Consider the following 25,110-nt stretch of genomic DNA (forward strand, 5'->3'; position numbering starts at 1 on the left):
AGGTCATTTTGAGACATTTGGGTTCAAGAGGACTCCTCACGGTTTAGGGACCCTAAAATGCCAGGGCAGTATAGGAACCCCACAAGTGACCCCATTTTAGAAAGAAGACACCCCAAGGTATTCTGTTAGGTGTATGATGAGTTCATAGAAGATTTTATTTTTTGTCACAAGTTAGCGGAAATTGATATGTATTGGTTTTTTTTTCACAAAGTGTCATTTTCCGCTAACTTGTGACAAAAAAAAAATCTTCTATGAACTCACCATACTCCTAACAGAATACCTTGGGGTGTCTTCTTTCTAAAATGGGGTCACTTGTGGGGTTCCTATACTGCCCTGGCATTTTAGGGGCCCTAAACCGTGAGCAGTAGTCTAGAATCCAAATGCCTCAAAATGACCTGTGAATAGTACGTTAGGCCCCTTAGCGCACCTAGGTTGCAAAAAAGTGTCACACATGTGGTATCGCCGTACTCAGAAGAAGTAGTATATTGTGTTTTGGGGTGTATTTTTACACATACCCATGCTGGGTGGGAGAAATCTCTCTGTAAATGGACAATTGTGTGTAAAAAAAATCAAACAATTGTCATTTACAGAGATATTTCTCCCACCCAGCATGGATATGTGTAAAAATACACCCCAAAACACATTATACTACTTCTCCTGAGTACGGCGGTACCACATGTGTGGCACTTTTTTGCACCCTAAGTGCGCTAAGGGGCCCAAAGTCCAATGAGTACCTTTAGGATTTCACAGGTCATTTTGCGACATTTGGTTTCAAGACTACTCCTCACGGTTTAGGGCCCCTAAAATGCCAGGGCAGTATAGGAACCCCACAAATGACCCCATTTTAGAAAGAAGACACCCCAAGGTATTCCGTTAGGAGTATGGTGAGTTCATAGAAGATTTTATTTTTTGTCACAAGTTAGCGGAAAATGACACTTCGTGAAAAAAAAAACAATTAAAATCAATTTCCGCTAACTTGTGACCAAAAAAAAAATCTTCTATGAACTCACCATCCTCCTAACGGAATACCTTGGGGTGTCTTCTTTCTAAAATGGGGTAATTTGTGGGGTTCCTATACTGTCCTGGCATTTTAGGGGCCCTAAACCGTGAGGAGTAGTCTTGAAACGAAATTTCTCAAAATGACCTGTGAAATCCTAAAGGTACTCATTGGACTTTGGGCCCCTTAGCGCAGTTAGGGTGCAAAAAAGTGCCACGCATGTGGTATCGCCGTACTCAGGAGAAGTAGTATAATGTGTTTTGGGGTGTATTTTTCCACATACCCATGCTGAGTGGGAGAAATATCTCTATAAATAGACAATTGTGTGTAAAAAAAATAAAACAATTGTCATTTACGGAGATATTTCTCCCACCCAGCATGGGTATGTGTAAAAATACACCCCAAAACACATTATACTACTTCTCCTGAGTACGGCAATACCACATGTGTGGCACTTTTTTGCAGCCTAACTGCGCTAAGGGGCCAAAGTCCAATGAGCATCTTTAGGCTTTACAGGGGTGCTTACAATTAGGCACCCCCCAAAATGCCAGGACAGTGAACACACCCCACAAATGACCCCATTTTGGAAAGTAGACACTTCAAGGTATTCAGAGAGGAGCATAGTGAGTCCGTGGCAGATTTAATTTTTTTTTGTCGCAAGTTAGAAGAAATGGAAACTTTTTTTTTTTTGTCACAAAGTGTCATTTTCCGCTAACTTGTGACAAAAAATAAAATCTTCTATGAACTCACCATGCCTCTCACTGAATACTTTGGGATGTCTTCTTTCCAAAATGGGGTCATTTGGGGGGTATTTGTACTATCCTGGAATTTTAGCCCCTCATGAAACCTGACAGGTGCGCAGAAAAGTCAGAGATGCTTGAAAATGGGAAAATTCACTTTTGGCACCATAGTTTGTAAACGCTATAACTTTTACCCAATCCAATAAATATACACTGAATGGTTTTTTTTTTTATCAAAGACATGTAGCAGAATAACTTTCGCGCTCAAATGTATAGGAAATTTTACTTTATTTGAAAAATGTCAGCACAGCAAGTTAAAAAAGTCATTTTTTTGACAAAATTCATGTCTTTTTTGATGAATATAATGAAAAGTAAAACTCGCAGCAGCAATTAAATAGCACCAAAAGAAAGCTGTATTAGTGACAAGAAAAGGAGGTAAAATTCCTTTAGGTGGTAGGTGGTATGACCGAGCAATAAACCGTGAAAGCTGCAGTGGTCTGAATGGAGAAAAAGGCTCTGGTCCTTAAGGGGCGAAAAGACTGTGGTCCTCAAGTGGTTAAGCCACCAGCATGCAAGAAAATACTCAAAATAATTTTGATAATATTTTTTCACCAACTTCTGCTTATCTTTTTAATTGTAAAATGCTAAAAAATTATTTTAAAGTGAAGATGAAAATTATATCGTAGGAGAAAACTCAGGAGAAAAAGGTATTTGCATATGGGCCAACATATCCTAAAGGATTTATGAAGTGGTTTCTTTTTGCCAATCACATTGGGTGTCAAACATTGAAGCATCCATCTAGAAATAGTCTGAGTCTTCCAATTTCTTATGTATGGGTCTTTGCTCGAAGCGACTGTTCACTGGCGGTTCATTCAGGATCCATAAAACACAGCAAAGATTTCTGAAGCCTGCATGTTAGGGTCTCATGAATCCTATTAGCCTTTTACAACAGTAAAATAAGAAGAAGGCTATGAAGCTGTGAAATAAAGCTTTTTGTACCTGAAGTTGTGTGTTAATACATATTTTGCTGTTGGGTATCATCTTCACAGCACAATTCTTTGGCTTCAGTCTTCCCATATCCTGGATGGAATATTCTACACTAACAATCTTTACTATCTATATCATGCACCATACATAGTATTGGTGAACCTATCAGGACTTGGAAAAACTCTTTCCATTTGACTTTGTGTTTTGTTTTTTTAGAATGCGTCTTCTATCACCCTGGACAGTACACTATCTGCATGGAGTTTGTATTTCCTCTGTGTGGGTTTCCTCTAGGCACTCCCATTTCCTCCCACATCCCAAAAACATTCACATAAGTTAATAGGCACCCCCCAAATTTGCCCTAGATTACAATGGACATATGACTATGGTAGGGATTAGGATGTGAGCTTCTTTGAGGGAGAGTTAGTGGCAAGACTATATATACTCTGTAAAGCACTGGGAAAGATGTTGGTGCTATATACAGTAAATACTAAATAATTATTATTATTATTGTTTACAGAGACAAAAGCAAGCAAGCCAAAGTTTATTTTTACTTTTTTTTTGGTTTACTGGATCTTCTGGGAATTTCTCTTTTGATTATGAACTACGGTACATGCATATCCATAGAAGCTTATATACAGCTTACTGACTAATAAGCCAGCTATATTCTATGACCATTTTAGGGGCAACCAACTACTAGTAGGTTTTTGGGATGTGTAAAAACTGGAGCACGCAGCGGCCGTATGCAATCATGGGGAAAATCAGCAAAATGTGTGCAAAATTTGTATCATGGGTGGGATTTAAACTTGGAACTCCAGTGACGATGAGGGCTGTTATCCCAGCATGATTTCATAATATTCCAAAGAAATCTTGTGATGTAACCAAATGTTTGGCTTTCACAGTTTTCAAGTTCCTCCGTAAATTTTGAACTTTTATGAGGTCAGATGATTGCACAGTCCATACAAGTTGGCCCTGCAGACCTGTGGCATATGTGAATCCTTGTCCAAAATAACCCAGCCATACAGTCTAGCAGATTGGTATGGTTCCTTCATCAGGGTGTAGTCATTTCAGTACAGATATAAAACTCCAAAACACATCACCTCCAAGAAATAATTATTCCCAGCGCCACGTTTCACTGTAGCTTTGATATACCATATGTCTTAGATCAGTGCTTCTAAACATTATTTTGGTAAGCACTCTCCACTACAAAAGCATGTGCTCATTAAAGTGTACTTGAGATGAGAGGGATACAAAAAATTATACATAACTGGGGTTTCCTCCAGCCACTTTCAGGCTGATTGCTCCCTTACCCGTCCTCCTACACTGCTTTAAGCCTCCGCTATTTGGCCAGCAAAAACCTTCAGTCACAGCCAGTCAGAGCATGTGCAGTCTGGCTGCTTGCTCCCCCCCTTCGTGCGACAGAACGCTCCTGGCAACAGGAGCGATGGAAGTGCGATGGGGCACACAAGCGCATTACTCCCCAGACTGAAGGATCGAATAGCAGTGGATCCAAGGGAGTGATCAGCCTCAAGCCCCAGGTATGTATAATGATTTTGTATCCCCGTCTCAGATTTCCTTTAAAGCCTTTAAGTAAAAAAATAACTTGTTTTACTTAATTATGTTAAGCCCAGGTGCCCTCTAAACTCATTACAACTTAATTCTTAGGGCATATCAAGCATTTGACTTGGTTCATTTCCAGAAGGTGGTCCTGCTACTTGTATATTAATACCACTACTGCATTGCCTTCCCTTGACAATGCTTTTGCTAAAGAAAGCTTCTTATCTTTTATTCAGAACATTCTGTACCTGTGATGAAGTTTCAGTTCTCTCCCTTAGGGATACAAAGCTTTATATATTGGTCTTCTGATGATGTGGTCATTTTTCATCTGTCTAATTATGGTTTAGATACAACTGATCCAGTTTCTGCAAAGCTTTTTAAGTTTCATGTGGTCCCTTAGAAACTTCCTGTCTCGCAGTGATTTAATATTGATAGACGTCCCTCACTGCTTAGAAGAACTATTTGACCTCTTACACATTCACGTAGTTCTGTTTCCACATTCCCTTCTGTCACAAAGCAAGCTAGTACATCCTGTTTTGATGAAAACCGTAAGCACATCCATATTAATAATAGGTGAGCAATGGCTGTAAGGTGATTGTGTCTGAAACAAATCTCAGATGAGCAGAATAAATCCACCCGAGAATTGCCTGGACATGTTTTTCAATTAAGAGATAAGATTCAAGGAAATCTCACCTTTTCTACAACGGTGTTAACGTAGCCAGTGACATAAATGCTCCTAAATCTGATTCCTGACCTATACATTTGAAAGAATTAAACATTTCATAATTTTGTATGTCATAAATATTCTATGTTTGAAAGTTTTCAAATAAAAAAAAAAGTTGTATTGTCACGGAACACTGAATCACCTTGGAATTATTATTACTATTTATTTATTTAAGATGATAACCAGAAATAGACTCTTTCATATTTCAGGGTTAGTAACACAAATTTATGAAAAGTGAAAAAGATACAGGCTAAAATGGCTAACATTAGATAGACTATACTTAACATCTTGCGACCGCGTCACGCCGACGGGCGTGGCCGCGGCGGCAGCCCCAGGACCGCCTAACACCGATTGGCGTAAAGTCCTGGGGCTCTGTTTTGCAGGAGATAGCGCACAGGCTGCGCGCGCATCGCCTGCTTGGGGGGCAGAGCTCCGCCTTGCCTTCAGTCTCCGAGCGGCTATTGCCGCTCGGGAGACTGTTAGACGGCGTGATCGCCGTCTATTTCCATGTTCAGCGCTGCGATCGGCAGCAGCGCTGTGCTGGGGACAGCCGTGTCACACGGCTGTCCCCCTGGGGGACAAGAGAGCGATCGGCTCTCATAGGCAGCAGCCTATGACAGCCGATCGCCAAAATTGGCTGGCTGTGGGGAGGGAGGGAAGTTATTTAAAGAAACAGGGTTGTTGTTTTTTTAAAAAAGCAACAATAATATTTATTATAAATAAAATAAACAAGGGGGGAGCGATCAGACCCCACCAACAGAGAGCTCTGATGGTGTAGAGAAAAGGGGAGGGGAATCACTTGTGTGCTGTGTTGTACGGCCCTGCAGCTTAGCCTTAAAGCTGCAGTGGCCTATTTTAATAAAAATGGCCTGGTCACTAGGGGGGTTTAGCACTGCGGTCCTCAAAAGGTTAAAACAGCTGTTGCTCAAGAACTTGGTCAATTGAAAAAAGAAAGCTGCCAAGAAATAAGACTCACATATTTCTCTTACAGTTTCCCAGAAGGTACATGGAAGGCTTTGAAATCAGATGAAGATTGTCTGTTCTGATCAGATCAAAACTGAGCTTTTTTTTGTTCATCAATCTAAATGCCATTGCCAACACTGTATAGATACACCATTCCCACTGTGAAGCATGGTGGTGGCAACATCATTCTGTGGCAATACGCCTTTGCATCAGGCCATGGATGGTATGTAGAATTAGTGGGTAAAAAAAATCTGATTCAGTCTGCAAGAAACCCTACCTGTGGGAGAAGATTGTGCCTTCCATGAAGAATAAGATTGCGCCTTCCATGAAGAATAATGTAGCCACCAATTCCTTAAGTTCAAGCACTTGTTTTCAACTTGTCACTCCAGAATACGCTGGATAGTGTACTGGTTAAGGGCACCACCTTTGACATAGGCAACTAGGGTTCAAATCCTGGCTAGGGTCAGTACCTGTTCAGTAAGGAGTTCAAAGCAAGACTCCCTAACACTGCAGGGTGGCCTCTTGAGTGCATTCCAGTGTCTGCAGCTCTTGAGCGCTTTGAGTCCGATAGGAGAAAAGCGCTATACAAATGTTAGGATTATAGGATTATTACACCTGTAATACCCCAAAATTGTGACTGAGCTTGAACAGCTATGCAAATGGTAATGCCGAAAACTGCCATGTTCGAGTGTAAACATGACAGAGACCAAGTTACATGGGCAGAAGGCTATAATAGCTGCCATAAGCACAACTACTAAAGGCGGTAGCTACTTGAGCAACTAGTTTTTATTCCTTTAAATTAATTTAAATCACATTTCAGAAATATGTTTTCCTTTCAAAATGAATGTATTACTGTTGATTAGCATAAAAAAATCCCATTCAGGTTAAATATTTCATAACAGTAAAATCTGAAGACTATAAAGACAAATGTATTATTTTGCTAGGCAGATTAGTATAATAGCAGTTCGTTGAAGCGTAGAACAGCCACATGGAGCTATCAGTGGCTGAACCTGGTGTAGTGCTGTGAAGAGCTCAGATGAGCAGCGCAGTAAGGTAAAAATATGATCCACTGCGCGAGGTCCCTGTGTGAGAAGCTGTGAAAAACATTGCACTGTACCAACTTTGCTTCCATAGCTTCCCAGGAAGGGTTTTTATAAGCAGGATGACTGCGGAATTTAGTTCCTGCTATAACAGAATGAACTGCTTTGTAGGTCTGTCAGCAAGTATAGAGTCATTATAAGGCGATGTCCATGCATCTTAGTTATATAGGTTGCTTTCTTTGTGGAGATTGCAACCATATTGCACTAATAATCTATGGCATGCGCTAAGGCATTTCTCATTCGAGAACTTTGTCCGTAATTCCACAAACAATGAATTTCAGACTTAATACTTTTAAACAAATTTCTTTGTGTACTTAAAGGGACTCCGAGCTCAGAAAAAAAAGGAAAGTTGTACTCACCAGGGGCTTTTTCCAGCCCAGTGCTGGTCGGGAGGTCCCACGCCGGCGTCCTGGCTCCTCTCCTTCTCCCCGCTCCGGAATGGCTGACAGGCCGCAGCCCGGGCGACACTCTGCAGAGTGTCGGGCTGCTCCTTCCGCATATGACGCGGATTACGTCACACGCCGGCCGCCTCGCGTCATCACGGCGTGAAAGTACTGCGCATGCGCGCTTTGTTCGCGCATGCGCAGTACTTTCACGCCGGCCGCCGTGATGACGCGAGGCGGCCGGCGTGTGACGTAATCCGCGTCATATGCGGAAGAAGCAGCCCGACACTCGGGAGAGTGTCGCCCGGGCTGCGGCCTGCCAGCCATTCCGGAGTGGGGAGAAGGAGAGGAGCCAGGACGCTGGCGTGGGACCTCCCGACCAGCACTGGGCTGGAAAAAGCCCCTGGTGAGTACAACTTTCCTTTTTTTTCTGAGCTCGGAGTCCCTTTAACTTGTATTTAAGATGAATGATATGATAACAGTATGGTTTTTTAAAGAGGAACTGTAACCAAGGATTGAACTTTATCCTAATCAGGAGCTGATACCCCCTTTATCTTTTCTTGAATAGATCATCAGGGGGTCTGCATGGCTTATATTGTGGTGAAACTCCTTTTACAGGGTGGCAGCACTTAGGTCATGACAGTTTCCTGTCTGTGAGCCTTGCAGCACTGTGGGAAATAACAGCTGTTTCCAATTTCCAAGCAACCAGTATCTCCCTCTGTGCATATGTATATCTATAAAAAAAAACACCACAAACTTTTTGCCTATCGCATTGTGAGTGGGTGTGGTTATAGACAATGGCAGTTGGTGCTGTCTGTATTTTTTCATGTCTACCAGTAGTAAAGATAATGCTGGCTAATTGTGGATCAAACAATCAATCATTTCTTGATCTTTTTTCTATTTTCTAAATATTGCTATTTTTTTCTATTTTTGTAACCCTCCTCCCCTTCCTCCCCCGCCAGCCAATCAACTTGATCGGCTCTCATAGACATCAGCCTATGCGAGCCGATCGCTCTCCTGCCTCCCAGGGGGACAGCCGTGTCACACGGCTGCAATCTACTGGGGACAGCCGTGTGACCAATGTATGTTTTCACTGTATGTTTGCCAGCAAATGTATGAGCGTTCCTGACTAAACTACAAGTGATCACTTTCTATCGGTGAAAGCTAATAAACCACTACAGCAGGGAACTGTTATAATCAGCATATTTTCAAATAGTCATGCACAGTAGATTGCAGCGATGTACCATGTAAATAGACAGCGATTTCGCCGTCTAACAGTCTAACAGTCTGCTAGCGCGATCGCCCAATTAATGAGGGTAATTAGGATGCTTTAGAACAGCTTGGACAATTTGGAATGGTATAGAACTTTGGATTTTCCCACTGTGACAGTTTGTGAAGGGTATGAATAATTTTGGACTGGACACTTTTTGCCACAACAGTGCCTCTTGTACATCGCCTTATTATCTTTTGGGAGACACCTATGTCATTACCTGTCAAAAAATTACTTGCAGTTTGAATAAAAATAACTTTAAATCAAAATTTGCCAGGGGAATGAATAATTATGGGTAGCACTGTATTTAATCAGCTACTTAAATAAGAAGATCAAATCTAACTATAATCAACTATAATCAATGAAAAATGAAGACCATAGTCGATTTTGTTTAATTTATCAATCAACAGCTGATGCCAAGAGTTTTTATTTTTGCAGGTAGAATCAGCCAAGGATTGATGACTGCACAGGTTTGTACTGATCCAATTGGTAGAAAACTCACATTGCTGGAAAGTTTATCAGTTTTGAAACAAATTTTTACTGATATCTAATTAGTGAAATTAGTGAAAGGTAGTAAAATGATTGTTACTCCAACAACTGATTCCAAATTAAATATGAACTGTTGCTAGACCAGGCCATAGTGGGTGGATAACTAAAAATAAGTACTTTCTTATTAGTTCAGCATTCACAGAAAGTAGAAGAAGTTCTGTTCTTTAAGAAGATGACAAAACTGAGATAAGCAGGACATGGGCGGATTTCAATTTAATTTCACTTTTGGACTTATTTTTAGCAATGGCAAAAGGAACAACTCTGTTTTCAGTCTTCTGTCATATGTTTTTTTTCCTAGTTAATGGGATATTTTAATCTGCACCACCCAATTGGGTTGTGCCCAATAAGAAAAAAATGAATTTAACATCAGCCTGTCAAAGTACAGGCAGTTCCCTACTAACAAACAAGTTACGTTCCAGGAGTGAGTTTGTAAGTTGAATTTGTTTGTAAATTGAGTCATGTGTAAACAAATGATTTACTTTCGGACAACTCTGGATTTGGACATACAGTATATATAAATGTTTTTGTTTGTTTTCAATGTGCTTTTAATTTGTTTTAAACTAACTTCAACAGTTTATACAATACAGTAACACGTAACAACAAAAATAATAACAATAAGGGCCCGTTTCCACTAGGGCGGTTTCGCGGTGATTCTGCAGAGTTTCCCCGCACATCATTCGCACGGGGAAACTCTGCCATAGGGCATGACGGCGCCGAGGCGGAATCGCTTGCGGGAGCGATTCGCCCGGAACCCCCCGCAGATTTCGCCACGGAGGCTGCGAATCCCATAGCCGTGCATGGCACGGCTCATGGGATTCGCCTGCGATCCCGCCCACCGGCTCAGTGCGGTGTGCGTCTGCGAGACGCACGACGCACTAGTGGAGACGAGCCCTAACAGTACTGTATATTTTGTAACTATTTTAACTCTAAGTAGGGGACTTTCAGAATTATGTGACCAAGCTGCATCCTAACAGTTTATAAAGTGCTCTCTTTATTAACATGCTGCTCTCATTCCATCATCTAATAACATACAGCTTTAATTTCACGTAAAAATAATTTGCTAAACATGAAACCAGGTTATGTAATTTAAATAAAAAAAATGTAAAGCAAGCAAAGTCAACATGCCCTTAAGGCAACCCAGGTACAGATGTTGCTACACACTTGGCCAAGCATTTCTATGGCTGCTATAAAAAAGGAGTATCAGAAATGAAGAGTCGTGAACAGAATGTTCTGACAGCACTCAGCTGTGGCTGCTGCCTAATCCGATTTAAAAATGTCCAGATTATGCCACTCTCGTGTCTATAATTCCCTTATAAAATACCTACAAAGTAAGACTCAGAAAACTGATTTGCTGTGTAAACATTATATGGGCTTCTTGATTCCAAGAATAACAGGAAAGTGGAAGTAATTTTAACATTCACTCTCATTGCGCCTATATTATGGATGTATTTCATTTATTGTTTTAAAAAATGTACCTAATAATAAGGCAGTTTTTCCTTTATTTGTGTATATAGCCAAGGTACCAGGTGCAGTGCTAGTCATGCTGGGAGCTAATAATCCTCTCTGCTGGACTCTCCTAAAAGGAAAGCAAGGAGGGGGTGCAAGGGGAAGATACACATGACTCATGTAGCAATGCCTTGGACAGCTCATAGTGGTATTCACATACTCTCTAAATCTTTTTTTTTTCTTATAAAAGATAACAATGCTCAGGGTCACAAGGAGACAAACACTTGTGTAGGTGTAGACACCCACACCTAATAAGCCACAGTTTATGGGGTGGGCTAAAGGAAGGAGCAGGCTGGCAAATTACACATGCCATCCAGCATATGGAAGAACACTCCACCAGACAGCACACATAAAAATGACATTTCATTAAAGTACTAATATGTATCACATGTTTTATGTAATTGATATTACATTGAAAATGGTATTTATTGAAGGAGCCACAACTATGTTTGTGCCACAGAGCAAGGCCAGTGCTACCAAAACATAACATAATGTATGGTCCTTTAGCAATGCCAGTGCACCTGATAAAAGATATCCATATCCAGCAATCTGACCACTACTGCTGCAGGTATACCGTATACCTTTTGTTCAGCAGCTAGCAACTTTTTAATTTTTGCATTACCCATTACTACATGATATTACAAGGCCATTGTTAAAGGGATGGTAATATTAAAATGTATTTTTAATTTTCTTAACAACAACAATTATACTTATTAAATCATATTTATATAATTGAAGTATTTTAACAAGCTGCATTACACAAACATGCTGCTCTGTTCACCAAGGTAATGTTATAAAGCTCTGCATGTTTCATTGGCAAAGCTTCCATGCAGAACTCTCAACGGTTAGTAAGATGAGAGTGATTACTCTCAACGATGCATATGGATAGTTAAAAATCCATATCCAACTGTAAGATTCCTCCTCTGAACTTTACATTGCAGTAAACCCAGCAATGTTGTAGTGGTGCAAAGGGGAACAATACATTTTACTTCCTACGGCAGACTTCTACATTATTGAAACATACAGATACAAGAATGTGAGGTCTTTGTATATTTTACAACAAGGCATATGCTGTTGCTATGGTTTCCAACAGGTTTCTTAAAAAAAAAAGTATAGCAAATACAAACTGAAGATAAAAATAATAGCATTTACTTACAAACAGTGATGATACACGTTACATTGGTCTTTGTACAAAAGTAAACCCTTGAAACCCTTTGAAGCAGCATTAGTGGAGCAAGGTGCAAAAGCTAATAACTCAGACTGACAAGCCAATAACTTTTTGTTGCTACAGTGCAACTAAACAGGGGGTCAAAGTCAATAATCCAGGTATATTAATGTTTTAACAACTGTGAATCATATGAACAAAAAATAAATTAAAAAGAGCAAACCACTAGCTAAACAAAATTATAATACTCATATTTAACAGACATGTTTATCTGTAATGAAAAACTAAACAAAACAGTCATTTCTCCTAGGTATATGAGCAGAAGCCCGCAAACCTTGAACAATTCCATGCACTAACAAGGCAAGAATGGGCCAACATCAGTCTCAATATGGTACAGAAACTGATATCTGCCATACCAGAGAGAACTGCAGAAGTAATTAAGAAGAAGGATCAAAACTTAAATACTGACTCTTTGCATAAATGTGGTGTATTTGATGATAAAGGCCTAAAGCTGGGTACACAAATGAGATAAAAGTCTTTGGAAAATGACAGATCAAAGATAATCTGCAGATAATCTTTGTAAAAAAAAAGTTTACAAAAGAACTCTAAAGATAGACACGAAAGATATTTCTCTCAGGCCCCTTTCATACTGGGACTTTGCATTGCATAAATTGTATGCATCTTGACGCTTGCCTAATGCAAGTCAATGGGTTCATTCATATTACATGCGTCGTGGTGCGGTCCGCCAGAAGTTCTCAGAACTACATTACCGCCTGGCTTCTGTGGCGATCTGCTTAGGCCCGGAAGTCATGTTAGTCTATGGCAACGCCGCAGGGATTTTAAAACACTTTCTGACGCGACGTCGAGGCGCACATGTACGGAAGCATATTGTTACAATACACTTTAGCATAACCTAAAGCAGAAAGTGACCGCAAGCGTATGTCACTTCCTGCTTGGCCAGTTTTTGGTGGTGTGGTGCAGCGCACCTCGCTGCTGGTTTACAGTGTGAAAATGGACTCAATCTTCCAGGCAGGTCTTTCAGTTTTCTGCGCGCGTTTTTCTGCATACTTTTTCTGCACACCAAGTGTGTTTCTACGCAGGAAAGCGCGCACGTTTTTTTCCCAGAAGCAGATGTAATTGATAGAGAAAACTGACAAAATGTGCAGAGTCATCATGCAGAATGTCAGTTTTTTTTCTGCGCACGAACAACATATTAAGTGTGAACTAGCCCATTGAGTTACATGAGTTTTCAGTTTTTCTGTGCAGAAAAGGTGTCAACAGTCAAGTGTGTTCCCTGCCTCAGACACATCCCAGCGGATTAGCTATGCAGACAGTTGATTGTTAAACAAGGTATGTATGAGGTTTGCAGATATTTCTTAACTTTTGTGTGCACAGCGTATGAATGAAATAGGCAAGGAAATGAGTGAACTACAGAAACATTTCTCAGGTGTTTTGCATGAACGTATCTTTTGCATGTGTACAGCATCTTTAGAACAATCAGTCTTTTTAAATCTTCCTGACAATCCAATTATCACAAACACCTTCTGTTTAAAGAAGGCAAACCACAGTAATCATTCCTTTTTTAGTAGGAGGGCTTTTCAGTCTCTTTTGGTCCCTTATATTTTCCTAGTAGTTTTGGTTCACCCTTAGCCGCTTGGGTAATCTGTTGTTGTGGTCCAAGCCCTATTCCATAGAGCCATATCAATCCCTGCCATGCACCGTGGAGGACCAACGTCCGGAAACAGGCTTTTATGCATGTTGGGTTGATGTGGCTCTGTAAAATGTATAAGCTATAGGTTCACTATACACCAGTGACTCTGGATGCTAGCCTGGCTTCAGGGGCATAAAGAGATCATTTGCATATTCAGCAGTGGTCCATTGTGGGTAACCACAGTTACACACTTAAATCTGCATTATCGCAAATACCTTCTGTTTTAAGAAGGCAAACCACACCTGACAACGCTTTATGGCAGATTGATTTCTGGTATTCCAAAGACTTATATCTCATGTGTGTACCCAACTTTAGAAAGTAATGATATGTTTCTAATTGCCCTTCAGTGCAACGTATGAACTTGTAAAAAAAAAAATTAAAAAAAATGATGAAGCAGCGAAGTTTGCAAAACACAACATTTGTGTCTCAGCCAGAACATTTGGCCAAAATTATAAATAAATTCAGCCATGTAGATTATGCAGCAAATGTGAATATATTCTTTTAGAACTATTGTATCTACACACAGCTGTTTTGACCATCCAAAATACTTTTGTATAGTGTTGGACAACCACATTTTTTGGCATTTATGCACAACCCTCAAATCATCCAAAGGTCTGGTTATTCAGTACATAGTGCTCAGAATTTTCAGATCTTTTGTTCTGGATCACAAACCAAGGATGTCATTTGTCTGTATGCCAAATTACATAAGTGCAAAGCTGAAGACATTACACAGAAAAGTAGCAAACACACAAAATGTTCTTATTCTTGCTAACTGACCAGTCCTAGACAAAGTGACCCAAGCTACACTTACAGCAAAGTGTAACTGATACAGTAGGATTATTTTGTTGTACTCATTTATGTCACACTAAAGCCCCATCTACACCATACAATTTTTTGTTCGATTTGATTCATTGATTCGATTTAATCCAACATGTCTGATCGGGATTCAATTCGATTATATTTGCCATTGCAAAACAATGGCAAAATGAATCGAATCCCAATCGGACATATCGGATTGAATCGAATCTAATCAATGAATCGAATCAAATTGGACAAAAAAATTGTATGGTGTAGATGGGGCTTTAGGGATGGCTGTAAAATTTCAGCAGAATACCAATTTCCGAGTTTCCGATTGGTAATAAACTTACCACAACGGTAATCAGAAATCGTTAATCCGTGAAAATACCGCATTACAGAAATTTTATCCCAGTCACAGAGCTTGGAAACATTGGACAAATCCCAGACTGCAGGATTTTCCCATGGAAATCAGAATCCTGCAGACATTTTAGACCAATCACAAAACTCTGATATTACTGAGTTTTACACAGTCTTGAGATTGGTCTAAAATTTCCAATTTCCATTCAAAATTCTTCATCCTGTGATTGGTCCAACGTTTCTGGCTCAGAAGTATTTGGTCATTTGGAGAATTCACTTGTGTGTCCACATAATAGTGGATATCCGAAAAAGATAGCATATTTTGCTAAAACAACTTAAATATAGTTTTGCTAAAACAACTTTGTTAACAAAAATGACAAAAAACCTTTCAGAGGAACTTGGCAATCTTTAAAAAATCTGATTTCCGTGAAAATCTGTGGAATAGGCATGTGGCATTTGGTAAGTGGCATTTGCGGCAATCAGAATTTCCATTGAATATTTTTTTCTCCTGCACTCAAAGGGACTTACAGACCAGGGCAAAATGTGGGTTGAAGCTGATAACCCCAGGTGTATAAAATTGGGTTGTACAAGGAAATTAAAAAAGCTGGAAGTAACCAAGTCATACAAATGCCAAGGAGTCGTTGGTTGGTTTTGAACTGGCTCTCAAAGAGCTGCATAGTAATTGCACTTACAGCTCACTGCTGTACCACTATTATGGGGGGGGGAGGGGGGGTGATACTAAACTATTTTCTCAATAACCTATCAAAAACATTGGTGTTTAACTTCTTCTGGACCTTAGTTAAATGCAATGACCTGTTTATGGCCTGTTACTCCAACCAGGACTTATGGCCCATACTCACGGGCTACAATTGTCGCTGCAACCACGTGGCGCGTGCGTGTTGCGGCGACAGGTTGCCCGCGAGTATGAGGCACAACACCGGCGCGCACCCCGAACCGTCGCTCGTCGCTGCTGTCACCAGCGGGGCGACGCTGCTGTCGCTGCTGGCGCGGTCAATCGCCTGGCGACAGTTGCCGCGCAACTTCGCCGCAACTGCCGCTAGTCCGCATGTGTATGCGGACTAGCGACAGCAACCTCCATAGCCGGTGCATTGAGTTTCCGGCGGGGGGGAGGAACGTCGGCGGCAGCTTCCGTCGCACCACTAGTCCCTCTTCTGCGTGTGTATGCGGAGGGACGTGGCGACGAGCTGTCGCCGAACTGTCGCGCACACGCTCCCGTGTGCTAGCAACAGTGAAGAAAAGTAGCCCGTGAGTATGGGCCATTAGATTTCGACTACTCTCGCCACATGGTCCTGTCAGGTTGGGAGAACACCAGGCAGTGCAGAAAACCATGCATTTTCTTAACTGTACTGGTTTAATTTTTTGCTGAGTTGTTGTATGCATCTGCGATTGCGTTTCGCAGTTGCATTTTCAATGCATTTTTCATGCCTCTGGTAATTAATGAGGTCTTCCATGGTGCCCTTTGGTCTTCTGCCGCTGCCCGGGACCCTCCAGCTGATTGGGGCTGCGTTCCTCTTCTGTCACAAGTAAGGCCATGCTGCAGCCATGGAAACATGGCCACACCTGCCCAGTAGCACAGAGCCGCTCGTGCACAACTAGCTTCAGCATACTGCGTAGGCACGGCCATACTTGCACAGGCGCAGCACAGATGCACACATGCTTGAAGTGGAGCACAGCGCGGATTTACTGGTAGCCATGGTTAGATGGTCCGCAAGGACGCTGTGGGAACCCTCATTAGAATTCAGAGGCTTCCCTCTCTTTAGCCAAGTATATATTTCTGAACTCAGGTTCACTTTAAGTGACATGTAAAACAGGAACCATTAATACTGTACATGAACACCAGGAAATCATTAAAAATTACCATAAAACATTCAGTAATGTACTCAAATGCTATTTAAGTGGAACTTCGGCAAGAAAACTCTGCTTTGGATACGAGATCAAAACTTTTGTGGGCTTTAATTTGTTGTCTGTATTCCCATAGTGGAGATTTCCCCTCAGTTCATGTCCTTTGACAGTTCACATAAGAAAAAAAGAGAGCAGAAAATGTTATATCTGCCAACAAAACAGGACTTGAGAGTATACTGCACCTCACATAAGGATGCTAGCTCCACTGATAACCCCCGAAAAACTGGAACATCTCCTGCCTTTGGAGACATTTTGACTTACTTTGTGTTTTGGTGATGGGAAATGAGGGAAATTTTCTCACTATGATCAAAGACAGTAGTAAAAGATTAAGACAGACGTTATACTTCATATCTCCCTACATCAAATATATTCAGCAAAGCGCAGTGACCCAAAGCAATCAACTGGAGTTCAAGCAAATTAAAATTAAAAACTACAATGTGCACCCCTTACTAAATACAGTATAATCTCATTATAGTAAACTCTGACATAATAAACATTCGGATATAGTTAAAGTGTAGAGAAACCGAGAGCCCAATATAGTGTAGTATGTTAAGCATAAATTAAGTAAAGGTTATCGTGAGAAAATTATACTCACAAACATGGGTTACCACAAAGGCAACCACTGTATAGGCAGGTGAGGAGATTAGACCTGTCCTCACTCAGGGATAAGAAGTCGCTCTCTGTAGATGCGAAAGGGGGTAGATCACCCCTCCACCAGGGGTGGACACGGTATAGCAGCAGGAGAACAGAGGCGCCAGCAGGATAAAAGCGGATAAAAACGTTCAAATTTGCTTGGAGGAAGTGGTGGACTTACCTCTACAAAGCAGACACGAAAGACTGTCTGAAAAGCAGCAATCACATTTATTAAATAGTACCCCTAAAAAGTGCAACACGTTTCGCAGGCCCAGCCCGCTGCATCAGGCAATAAACATGGGGACAAAACAGAATTTTGGCAATAGCAGAAATTCTGTTTTGTCCCCACCTACACCTGCTATTGCCGAAATTCTGTTTTGTCCCCATGTTTATTGCCTGATGAAGCAGGCTGAGCCTGCGAAACGCTTTGCACTTTTTTGGGGTACTATTTAATAAATGTGATTGCTGCTATTCAGACAGTCTTTCGTGTCTGCTTTATGGAGGTAAGTCCACCACTTCCTCCCAGCAAATTTGAAAGTTTTTATCCATTTTTATCCTGCTTGCGCCTCTGTTCTCCTACTGCTGTATTCGGATATAGTTAACTAAGGGCTGGTTCACACGGACGCTTTGCAGCGTTAAATGCGGCATTTCAGGCGCAGCTTTTTTGGGATCTACCGCTGTCTGACTTTTTGGGAATTTACCCATTCAAGTGAATGGGAGCGTTTAGGGCTGGCTTTTGCGGGCTTTCATGAAAGCCTGGCGGTTGATCCCAGTGTTACATCTCGTCTTGTCTCAAAAGCAACATACAACTTTCAGAGGCGGGAAACGCCGGGCAATCAGTGTAGGGACCTCAACCACTAGCCTTGAAAGCTTCCCAAAAGCCTTCAGAAGCTAGCGGTTAAACGCCAGCATTTGAATGTGGCACCAAGCAAAAGCTCGGCAGACATCCATGTGAACCAGCCCTAAGTGCCCAGGTCCCAGCCAAGCCCCATTATAAGTATATGGGAGTAACGCCTTGTATAGTAAACCCTGATATAATAGAACTTCTGTTAAATTCAACCTGTTTTTTTGCCCCTTTGGTATTCTGTATCCAGCTATAGTGGAAAGTGGGTGGGTGCATGCATCATGTGTCAGTTGGAGACCTATTAGCATTACAAGATTTGGCTTTTGTAATTTTAAGACCGGGAAAATTATTTTAAAAAAAACCTATCCATGAAACTTAATAACTGAAAATGGAGGAAAAAAAAAGGAAATTTTTTTTGTAATAAAACCCTAACTGTCCTGCATCATCCTCCTGTCCCTGTGTCCCGTGTGTTTTGGCTACTGCGCATGTGTAGCCGTTGCCGTTAGGACAGGAGAAGGATGGGGCCAGAGGGTGCCCGCACGGTGGGCAAGTGCGCGCGAGGCGGGTGCGCAGGTTCGTGTTTCAAGGGTGCGCGCACGCTGACATGCGGCGGTGAAAGAGACCAAGAGTACATTTTTAAAGGGGCTTGGGTCTGCTAGTATTTCATAATAGGCATAATGAATAAAACAGATACCCTAAAACACGATTCTTTCCCTACTTGAAAAAGTGGTTGCCTCCATTTCAACAGGGTTTTACCTAAATAGGCCATGTTAGTTTTGAAAGGGTTTGGAATTCACATAAAACTTAACCTCTCTGGCCAATAATATGATGCTACATGGATTGTATGTATGTACTTAAATGCACAGCTATGCACTAGAACTTTGTCTTGAGCACCAGTTCACTTTCACCCCTGATGAAGCCTTTTTTGAGGGTGAAACATGTAGTCATTGTTTTTTAACTGTGAGAGCGGAGGGTCAGGGATAGGCATAGCAACATCCAACATTTATTTCAAAGACTCACACTCCTTTCCAGTTTTCAGTGAATGTAGCACTTGTCAACCAATACTTCCCGGTCTCTTTTTAATTGTATCTATTAAAAGTTAAGTTTTATGTGAATTCCAAACCCTCTCAAAACCAACATTCCCTATTTAGGAAAAAACTTGATGTAGTTTTCAAATCAGATGTGTGTGTTTTTGTCTCCATTTCAGATAGCACCTTCCTAAATATTATCCTAACATATTGTCAATTCAAACCTCATCTTAAGATCCGGCTGTAAATTGTTAAAGAGTTTTGTACCATGTTAGCTGAGATAAATAGCTTTGATTGAAGCCAGCGATATATTGCCCAATCCAACAATTTTTGCTCAGTTTTGGACAGTTTACTGACCGAGAGCGTGAATGGGCAGGTGTGCCTGGACTGTAAGACTGCCGCTGACGTCTACAGGTATTTCTGTGCTTCTGCATTCTGCATTTTAGTACGAAACTACTTCCGTCTGCAGCGGACGCCTATAGGCATTCCCACCCCCTATTCCTTTGCCACGGATGTCTAAAGGCATTTGGTACAAAGTTTTAGATCAGTGGCAACTTTGTACTTGGCTTGAAAAATGTCATGCAAATACTGTAAAAGTTGATACAGATTTATGCAAATGATACTGCAAATATATTTAGCTTGAAAATGGACCAAATGGATCAAATGCTTCCACTGCAAGATAGATTAGTCAATTTTTTCATAATAATTAGGATAATTCTTTAGCATAATAATTAGCATGATTCTCAATCACATCAAATTTGTTTGAAACCCATTTACAATGTCTACTGATAAATGTGGACTTTGGTACATGTAGATTTTGGCAAGACATTTTAATAAACAGAATTCAAACATAGCTGGTACTGGCGTGTAGTTTAAAAAAAATCAAGCAAAAAACAAAAAAACAAACCAAAAAAAAAAACCAGGGGTTAGGCTAAAGATTAAAAAAAGGAACTTTATTAAATATATAACTTAATGAATAAAACTACTTACTTTATAACAATACTCATTTATAAGTTTCTTAGTTAATGTATGTCCATTTCAAAATCTTGCCTCTCTTTGATTTAGATACTTAAATGTATCAGTAGTGCCAACATTGTTACTGCTGGCAAGGTGAATCACTGTGGGATGTTCTTTTTCACTCCATCTGTGTAGTGAGCATGAACTTAAGGTGATCTCCCAGAGTGCTCTGGGGCAAACGGCTGTGTAACATTACAGCCTAAGCTAAACATCCCTAAGAGGGTGAGGTTACATACCAATACACATCAATATATAGATACAAGAAGAGTAGATAATAGGTAATAACAGATGCGCCAAATTAGAATAAAATTGTTAAAAACCGGTTAAAAGGAGGGGGGTAGGTGGACACCACCCTCAGGTATATAATGACCAGCCAATACGTTGTTATGAATAAACAATAAAATAGGCGCCTGGCCATTGATTGATACAGCAGTGTGTATCTCCAAACTCTGATTGCCTGATGAAGCAGGCGGTTGACCCGTGAAACGCGTTGCATGCCTGGAGAGCTTATAATAAATTTTATTGTTTATTCATAACGACTTATTGGCTGGTCATTATATACCTGAGGGTGGTGTCCACCTACCCCCCCTCCTTTTAAACGGTTTTTAACCATTTTATTCTAATTTGGCGCCTCTGTTATTACCTATTACACCTCTGATTTGACATGTATCTTTTGGTATGGAGAATGTGATAGGAGTGAGACGCCCAGGCTTATGGGGTCAGTGCCAGGACTGAGATGTTGCTTTTAGAGTGTTTTAGATTTACCATGTTGGCATTTACCACAGAATTGTGATGACAGGTCTGGGTGGGTGGCTCCAGCGATTGTTAGTTTACTTATACTTAAATATGGTTAAATTTATCTTAAAAAAAAAAAAGCCTCTGATCAATAACTGAATATGCTTGCATTACTGATTTTATCTCTTAAAGAGAAACTCCAACCAAGAATTGAACTTTATCCCAATCAGTAGCTGATACCCCCTTTTACATGAGAAATAGAATGATTTTCACAAACAGACCATCAGGGGGAGCTGTGTGACTAATTTTGTGCTGAAACCCCTCCCACAAGAGGCTCTGAATACCGCGGTACTCTGGGCAAACTGCCACAATGTAACAAGGTTCACAGACAGGAAATGGCTGTTTAAAGCTGTCTCTAACAGCCAAAACAGCTAGGAGCAGCTACATAACTTGCCCACAGTAACAATGTCACCATGTAATACATGTCAGAATGTGAATCTGGGAGAGGAAAGATTTTACAATGAGCAAACACTGACTAAATCATTTATACATAATTATTGTAAAAATCAAGCACTTTTTTTTACTACATTATTTTCACTGGAGTTCCTCTTTAAAGGTACCCGTGAGCAAAAACAAAAAAAAAGATAGATTCATAACTCTGTAGAGGAAAGCCTCTGGGCTTCTCCTATCCTTGTTAACCACAACGATCCGTGATTTGGACCCTCTTAACATATTCAACAAAAGCTTGACAAATGTGCGTTCTCTGCTGCAACATGGAGCCACTCATGCTTGGATTTTCCCTCTGTGCATGAGCGGCTTTGTGCCACTGCACAGACGAGAGAGCCCATGAAGAAGAGGAGGGTCTTAGCGAGCAGTGGTGGGGTGGATGAGGATCGGAGAATCTCTGAGATTCAGAGGCTTCCCTTTAATGAGGTAAGTAATTCCCTTTTTTTTCACCACAGGTTTGCTTTAAGATATTGGTTTTCACTTCTGCATTTTACATTAAATACTGCTTGATGTGCTTATTAGGAGTGAAGTGACGGATGCCTGTAAAGCAACTTTAGACGTTCATTCAAACTGGGATCCTTATACATTGGTGCTTGTTTCCCAACAGAATAAGTAGAGTAAAAGCTTATACTGTATATACTGGGAGTGACATGCCTGGATATTAAAATGGGTTTGAAATCAGAAATGCGAGTATATTGTAATCGTAACCAGCGAACCAATTCAAAGGTAATATTCTGGGGTCCTCCGTAATACCTCTAGACACCAGTTCCTCCCATAACGTATCCCTAGAGGGTCATATACATTATCAGTTCGGCAGCATGTGATGTACAGTGCTCATTGTGCCACAATGTAGGCACCTGTTTTGCATGTGTAGCTCCTCCGGGTGCACTGTCCATACAGGAAATGCAGCATGGCACCACTGCGCCATGTCCTGAGGTGATGAATGTATGGACATACGCCCTTGGGGAGGAGTATACTGATATTCTCCCCTCCTATAGCTGGATAGTGTAATGGTTAAGTGGCTCTGCCTCTGACAGAGGAGACCTGGGTTCAAATCTCGGCTCTGCCTGTTCAGTAAGTCAGCACCTATTTCAGTAAGGAGTTTCTTGGGCAAGTCTCCTTAACACTGCTACTGCCTACTGAGTGCGCTCTAGTGGCTGCCTCGCAAGCGCTTTGAGTCCGACAGGAGAAAGGCGCTATACAAATAATGCAATTATTATTATTATTATTATTATTATTATCTACTGATCTAATCCACCCTGGGTGGAGGGGTGTATCCCCAACTCTTCTGGTCTACAGAGAGCGACTTCTTATACCTGAGTGGGCTCAGGTCATAATTCTCCCCACCTGCACATCCAGTGGCTGCCTTTGTGGTAACCCAGACTTGTGAGTATATCAACATACTTCGTGTTATACCCCTTTTTTCTTGACATACTGCACTATATTGGGCTCTCGGTTTTTCAACTTTTGTATCTCTTCAAGCTAGATACAAGTAGAGTTGTTGATAGCGAAAGCAGGATAATTAACATAAAAATGGATGTCCTATCCTAAAAATGGGTGAACAATCTTTTATGTTCTGTTATGTATTGTTAAGGGGTCTCTTTAAGTATTAAGAAAGCTTAAAGCAGAACTACAGTCAAGATAAAGATCACCAGTATAAAAAAAATAAAACAAAAAATACCATGAGAATGTGTTGCAGGCTATGAGGAAAAACCCCACACTGTGCATGTCTGACTGACCCATAGCTGTTCTCAAATCGAGTACAAAATTCTAATCACATGACCTCAGACTAATAAACCACTCATTGCATCAGTAAGAGATCTGTTAGGCCTCCCATAAATATAGTCTAAACTATACATTATTTTTTATAGATCACTTGTTTAAATGAATTAGGCTCTGGAAAAAGAAAATGGACCACAGTACAAATGAAAATGAAGTAAAAAAAAAAAATACTTTAGAGGTACATACATTTCACCCGTCAAGTCTACACACAAAGAGGAATGTCTTTGCAAAAAAAAAAACAGATACGCCAAATACCATTTTATGGTTTGAAGTGGATATCTAACAAATTAACATTATTTTTATTTAACAGACAATATTATACATTACCATTTGAGAACTGATGGTTTATAAAATCAAGGTAACTGACTGACACTGCACTGCATATGATCCTAGAGAACAGTGTTTAGCAACCCAGTCCTCAAAGCTCTCCAACAGTGCATGTTTTTGTGGAAATCCACAGAGGTAGTAATCAGCTCTGCTGAGGTACTAATTACCTCACCTGTGAATGTTTGTGGTTTCCTGCAAAATATGTAGTGTTGGTGGGTAACTGGATTCATGTATTCACTACTGCTACAGCAGAATTCTTGTGGACAGGGCAATATCCAGACTAAAAGGTTTGAAAAACAACAAAGTATACAAGCCATTAAATCTTGTATGACTTGAAAGGGTTATACCATAATTTTTGAAGACTTGAGTCTAAGACAACCCTGAGTCAGGTGGGCAACCTACAAATGCTAAAAGCCTGATACACTTTTGAATTATAAAGAAATGACCTACATGCATTTCCTTAGAACAAGCTAGAGGCCAGTGAGGCGAATCTGTCTCTCCTCACCATTTTAGGTGGCCCTCAAGAGATTCAAATGTGCATGATTGTGAACTGTAAAAGAAAGGAGGAAATGGAGAGCTCCAACCTGGCCCGTATACATGCTCACAGCAAACTGGAAGTTACAACATAGTTGTAACCTATGTACGTGTACATACTCTTTTGTTTTTCAAACTCCCCACTTATCATTTTGATTGGTGGTACATGGGTAAGGCGTAAGGGACAAGTCTACAGCAGTGTTCTCCCCAGAAATTTTTCCAGCCGGGTGGAATGAAAAAGTAGCTGGGTGGGGTGTGAGGGGGAATGCAGGGCCGGTGCAACTCTGCTTACAGTATAGGAGGAGGATAAGGAGGCAAGCCGGAACCTCACCAAAATTAGCCGGATGTAGCACTCGGCTTAAAGAGCCCGGGGAGGACACTATACAGTTAACTAGCTGATGCTCAGTCTGTATTTAAAAGCGTGACATTTTCACCCTTCCCATCCAACCACGGCTGGCACCACCACTCGATCCACTGCAGGGGAGTAGTGCCCAGAAGCATATAGGTATTCCCATTGGATTGTAACAGACCAATGGGTATCCTCCCTCCCCTAGGTAGGATTCTCATTGGTCTACCACTCATCAAACCAATCAGAATCCTCCCCGGGGATAGAGAATTCCCATTGGTCTGTTGCAATCCAATGCAGAGCTTGTGCTGGGGCTTCTATTTGCATACTGTCACTTCTTCTCTGCAGTGGACAGAACGGCGGACCCGAGGTGAAAGGAGGCAGGTGAGTAAGTTAGTGAAACTTATACGGTGTTCAGCCCGGTGAGAATGTACACTGTCTGTTCTCATAAGCTTCCATTGATTCCGTTGACATCTGCTTAGTCAGCGATCCTGAATTATAACCACCCGCACAAGCACAACCTTTAATTCTGCTCATGATTTATTTATTTTTTTGTAAAATCCTCCAGTGAGGAGGACGGGCGGAGGTGACGTAACCCAGCAACAACTCTGGAAGTGTAATGTGGCTGAG

General features: G+C 41.0%; 1 protein-coding gene across 6 annotated transcripts in view; it reads right to left on the minus strand.

Annotated features, from left to right (window-relative positions):
* The window catches only part of MTA1 (metastasis associated 1), a 188,204-nt gene that overhangs the window by 32,120 nt on the left and 130,974 nt on the right, over window positions 1-25,110 (minus strand). For 2 of the 6 annotated variants that reach the window (XM_068253331.1, XM_068253329.1), the window contains exon 18: window positions 16,989-17,027. The exons of the other annotated variants lie outside the window; for them this stretch is intronic. In XM_068253331.1, coding sequence (XP_068109432.1) covers window positions 16,989-17,027 — 39 coding nt within the window. The remainder of the gene's footprint in view (window positions 1-16,988; window positions 17,028-25,110) is intronic. 6 annotated transcript variants of the gene reach the window in all.

Source organism: Hyperolius riggenbachi, chromosome 9 (assembly GCF_040937935.1).
Source record: "Hyperolius riggenbachi isolate aHypRig1 chromosome 9, aHypRig1.pri, whole genome shotgun sequence".
NCBI classification, from domain to species: domain Eukaryota; kingdom Metazoa; phylum Chordata; class Amphibia; order Anura; family Hyperoliidae; genus Hyperolius; species Hyperolius riggenbachi.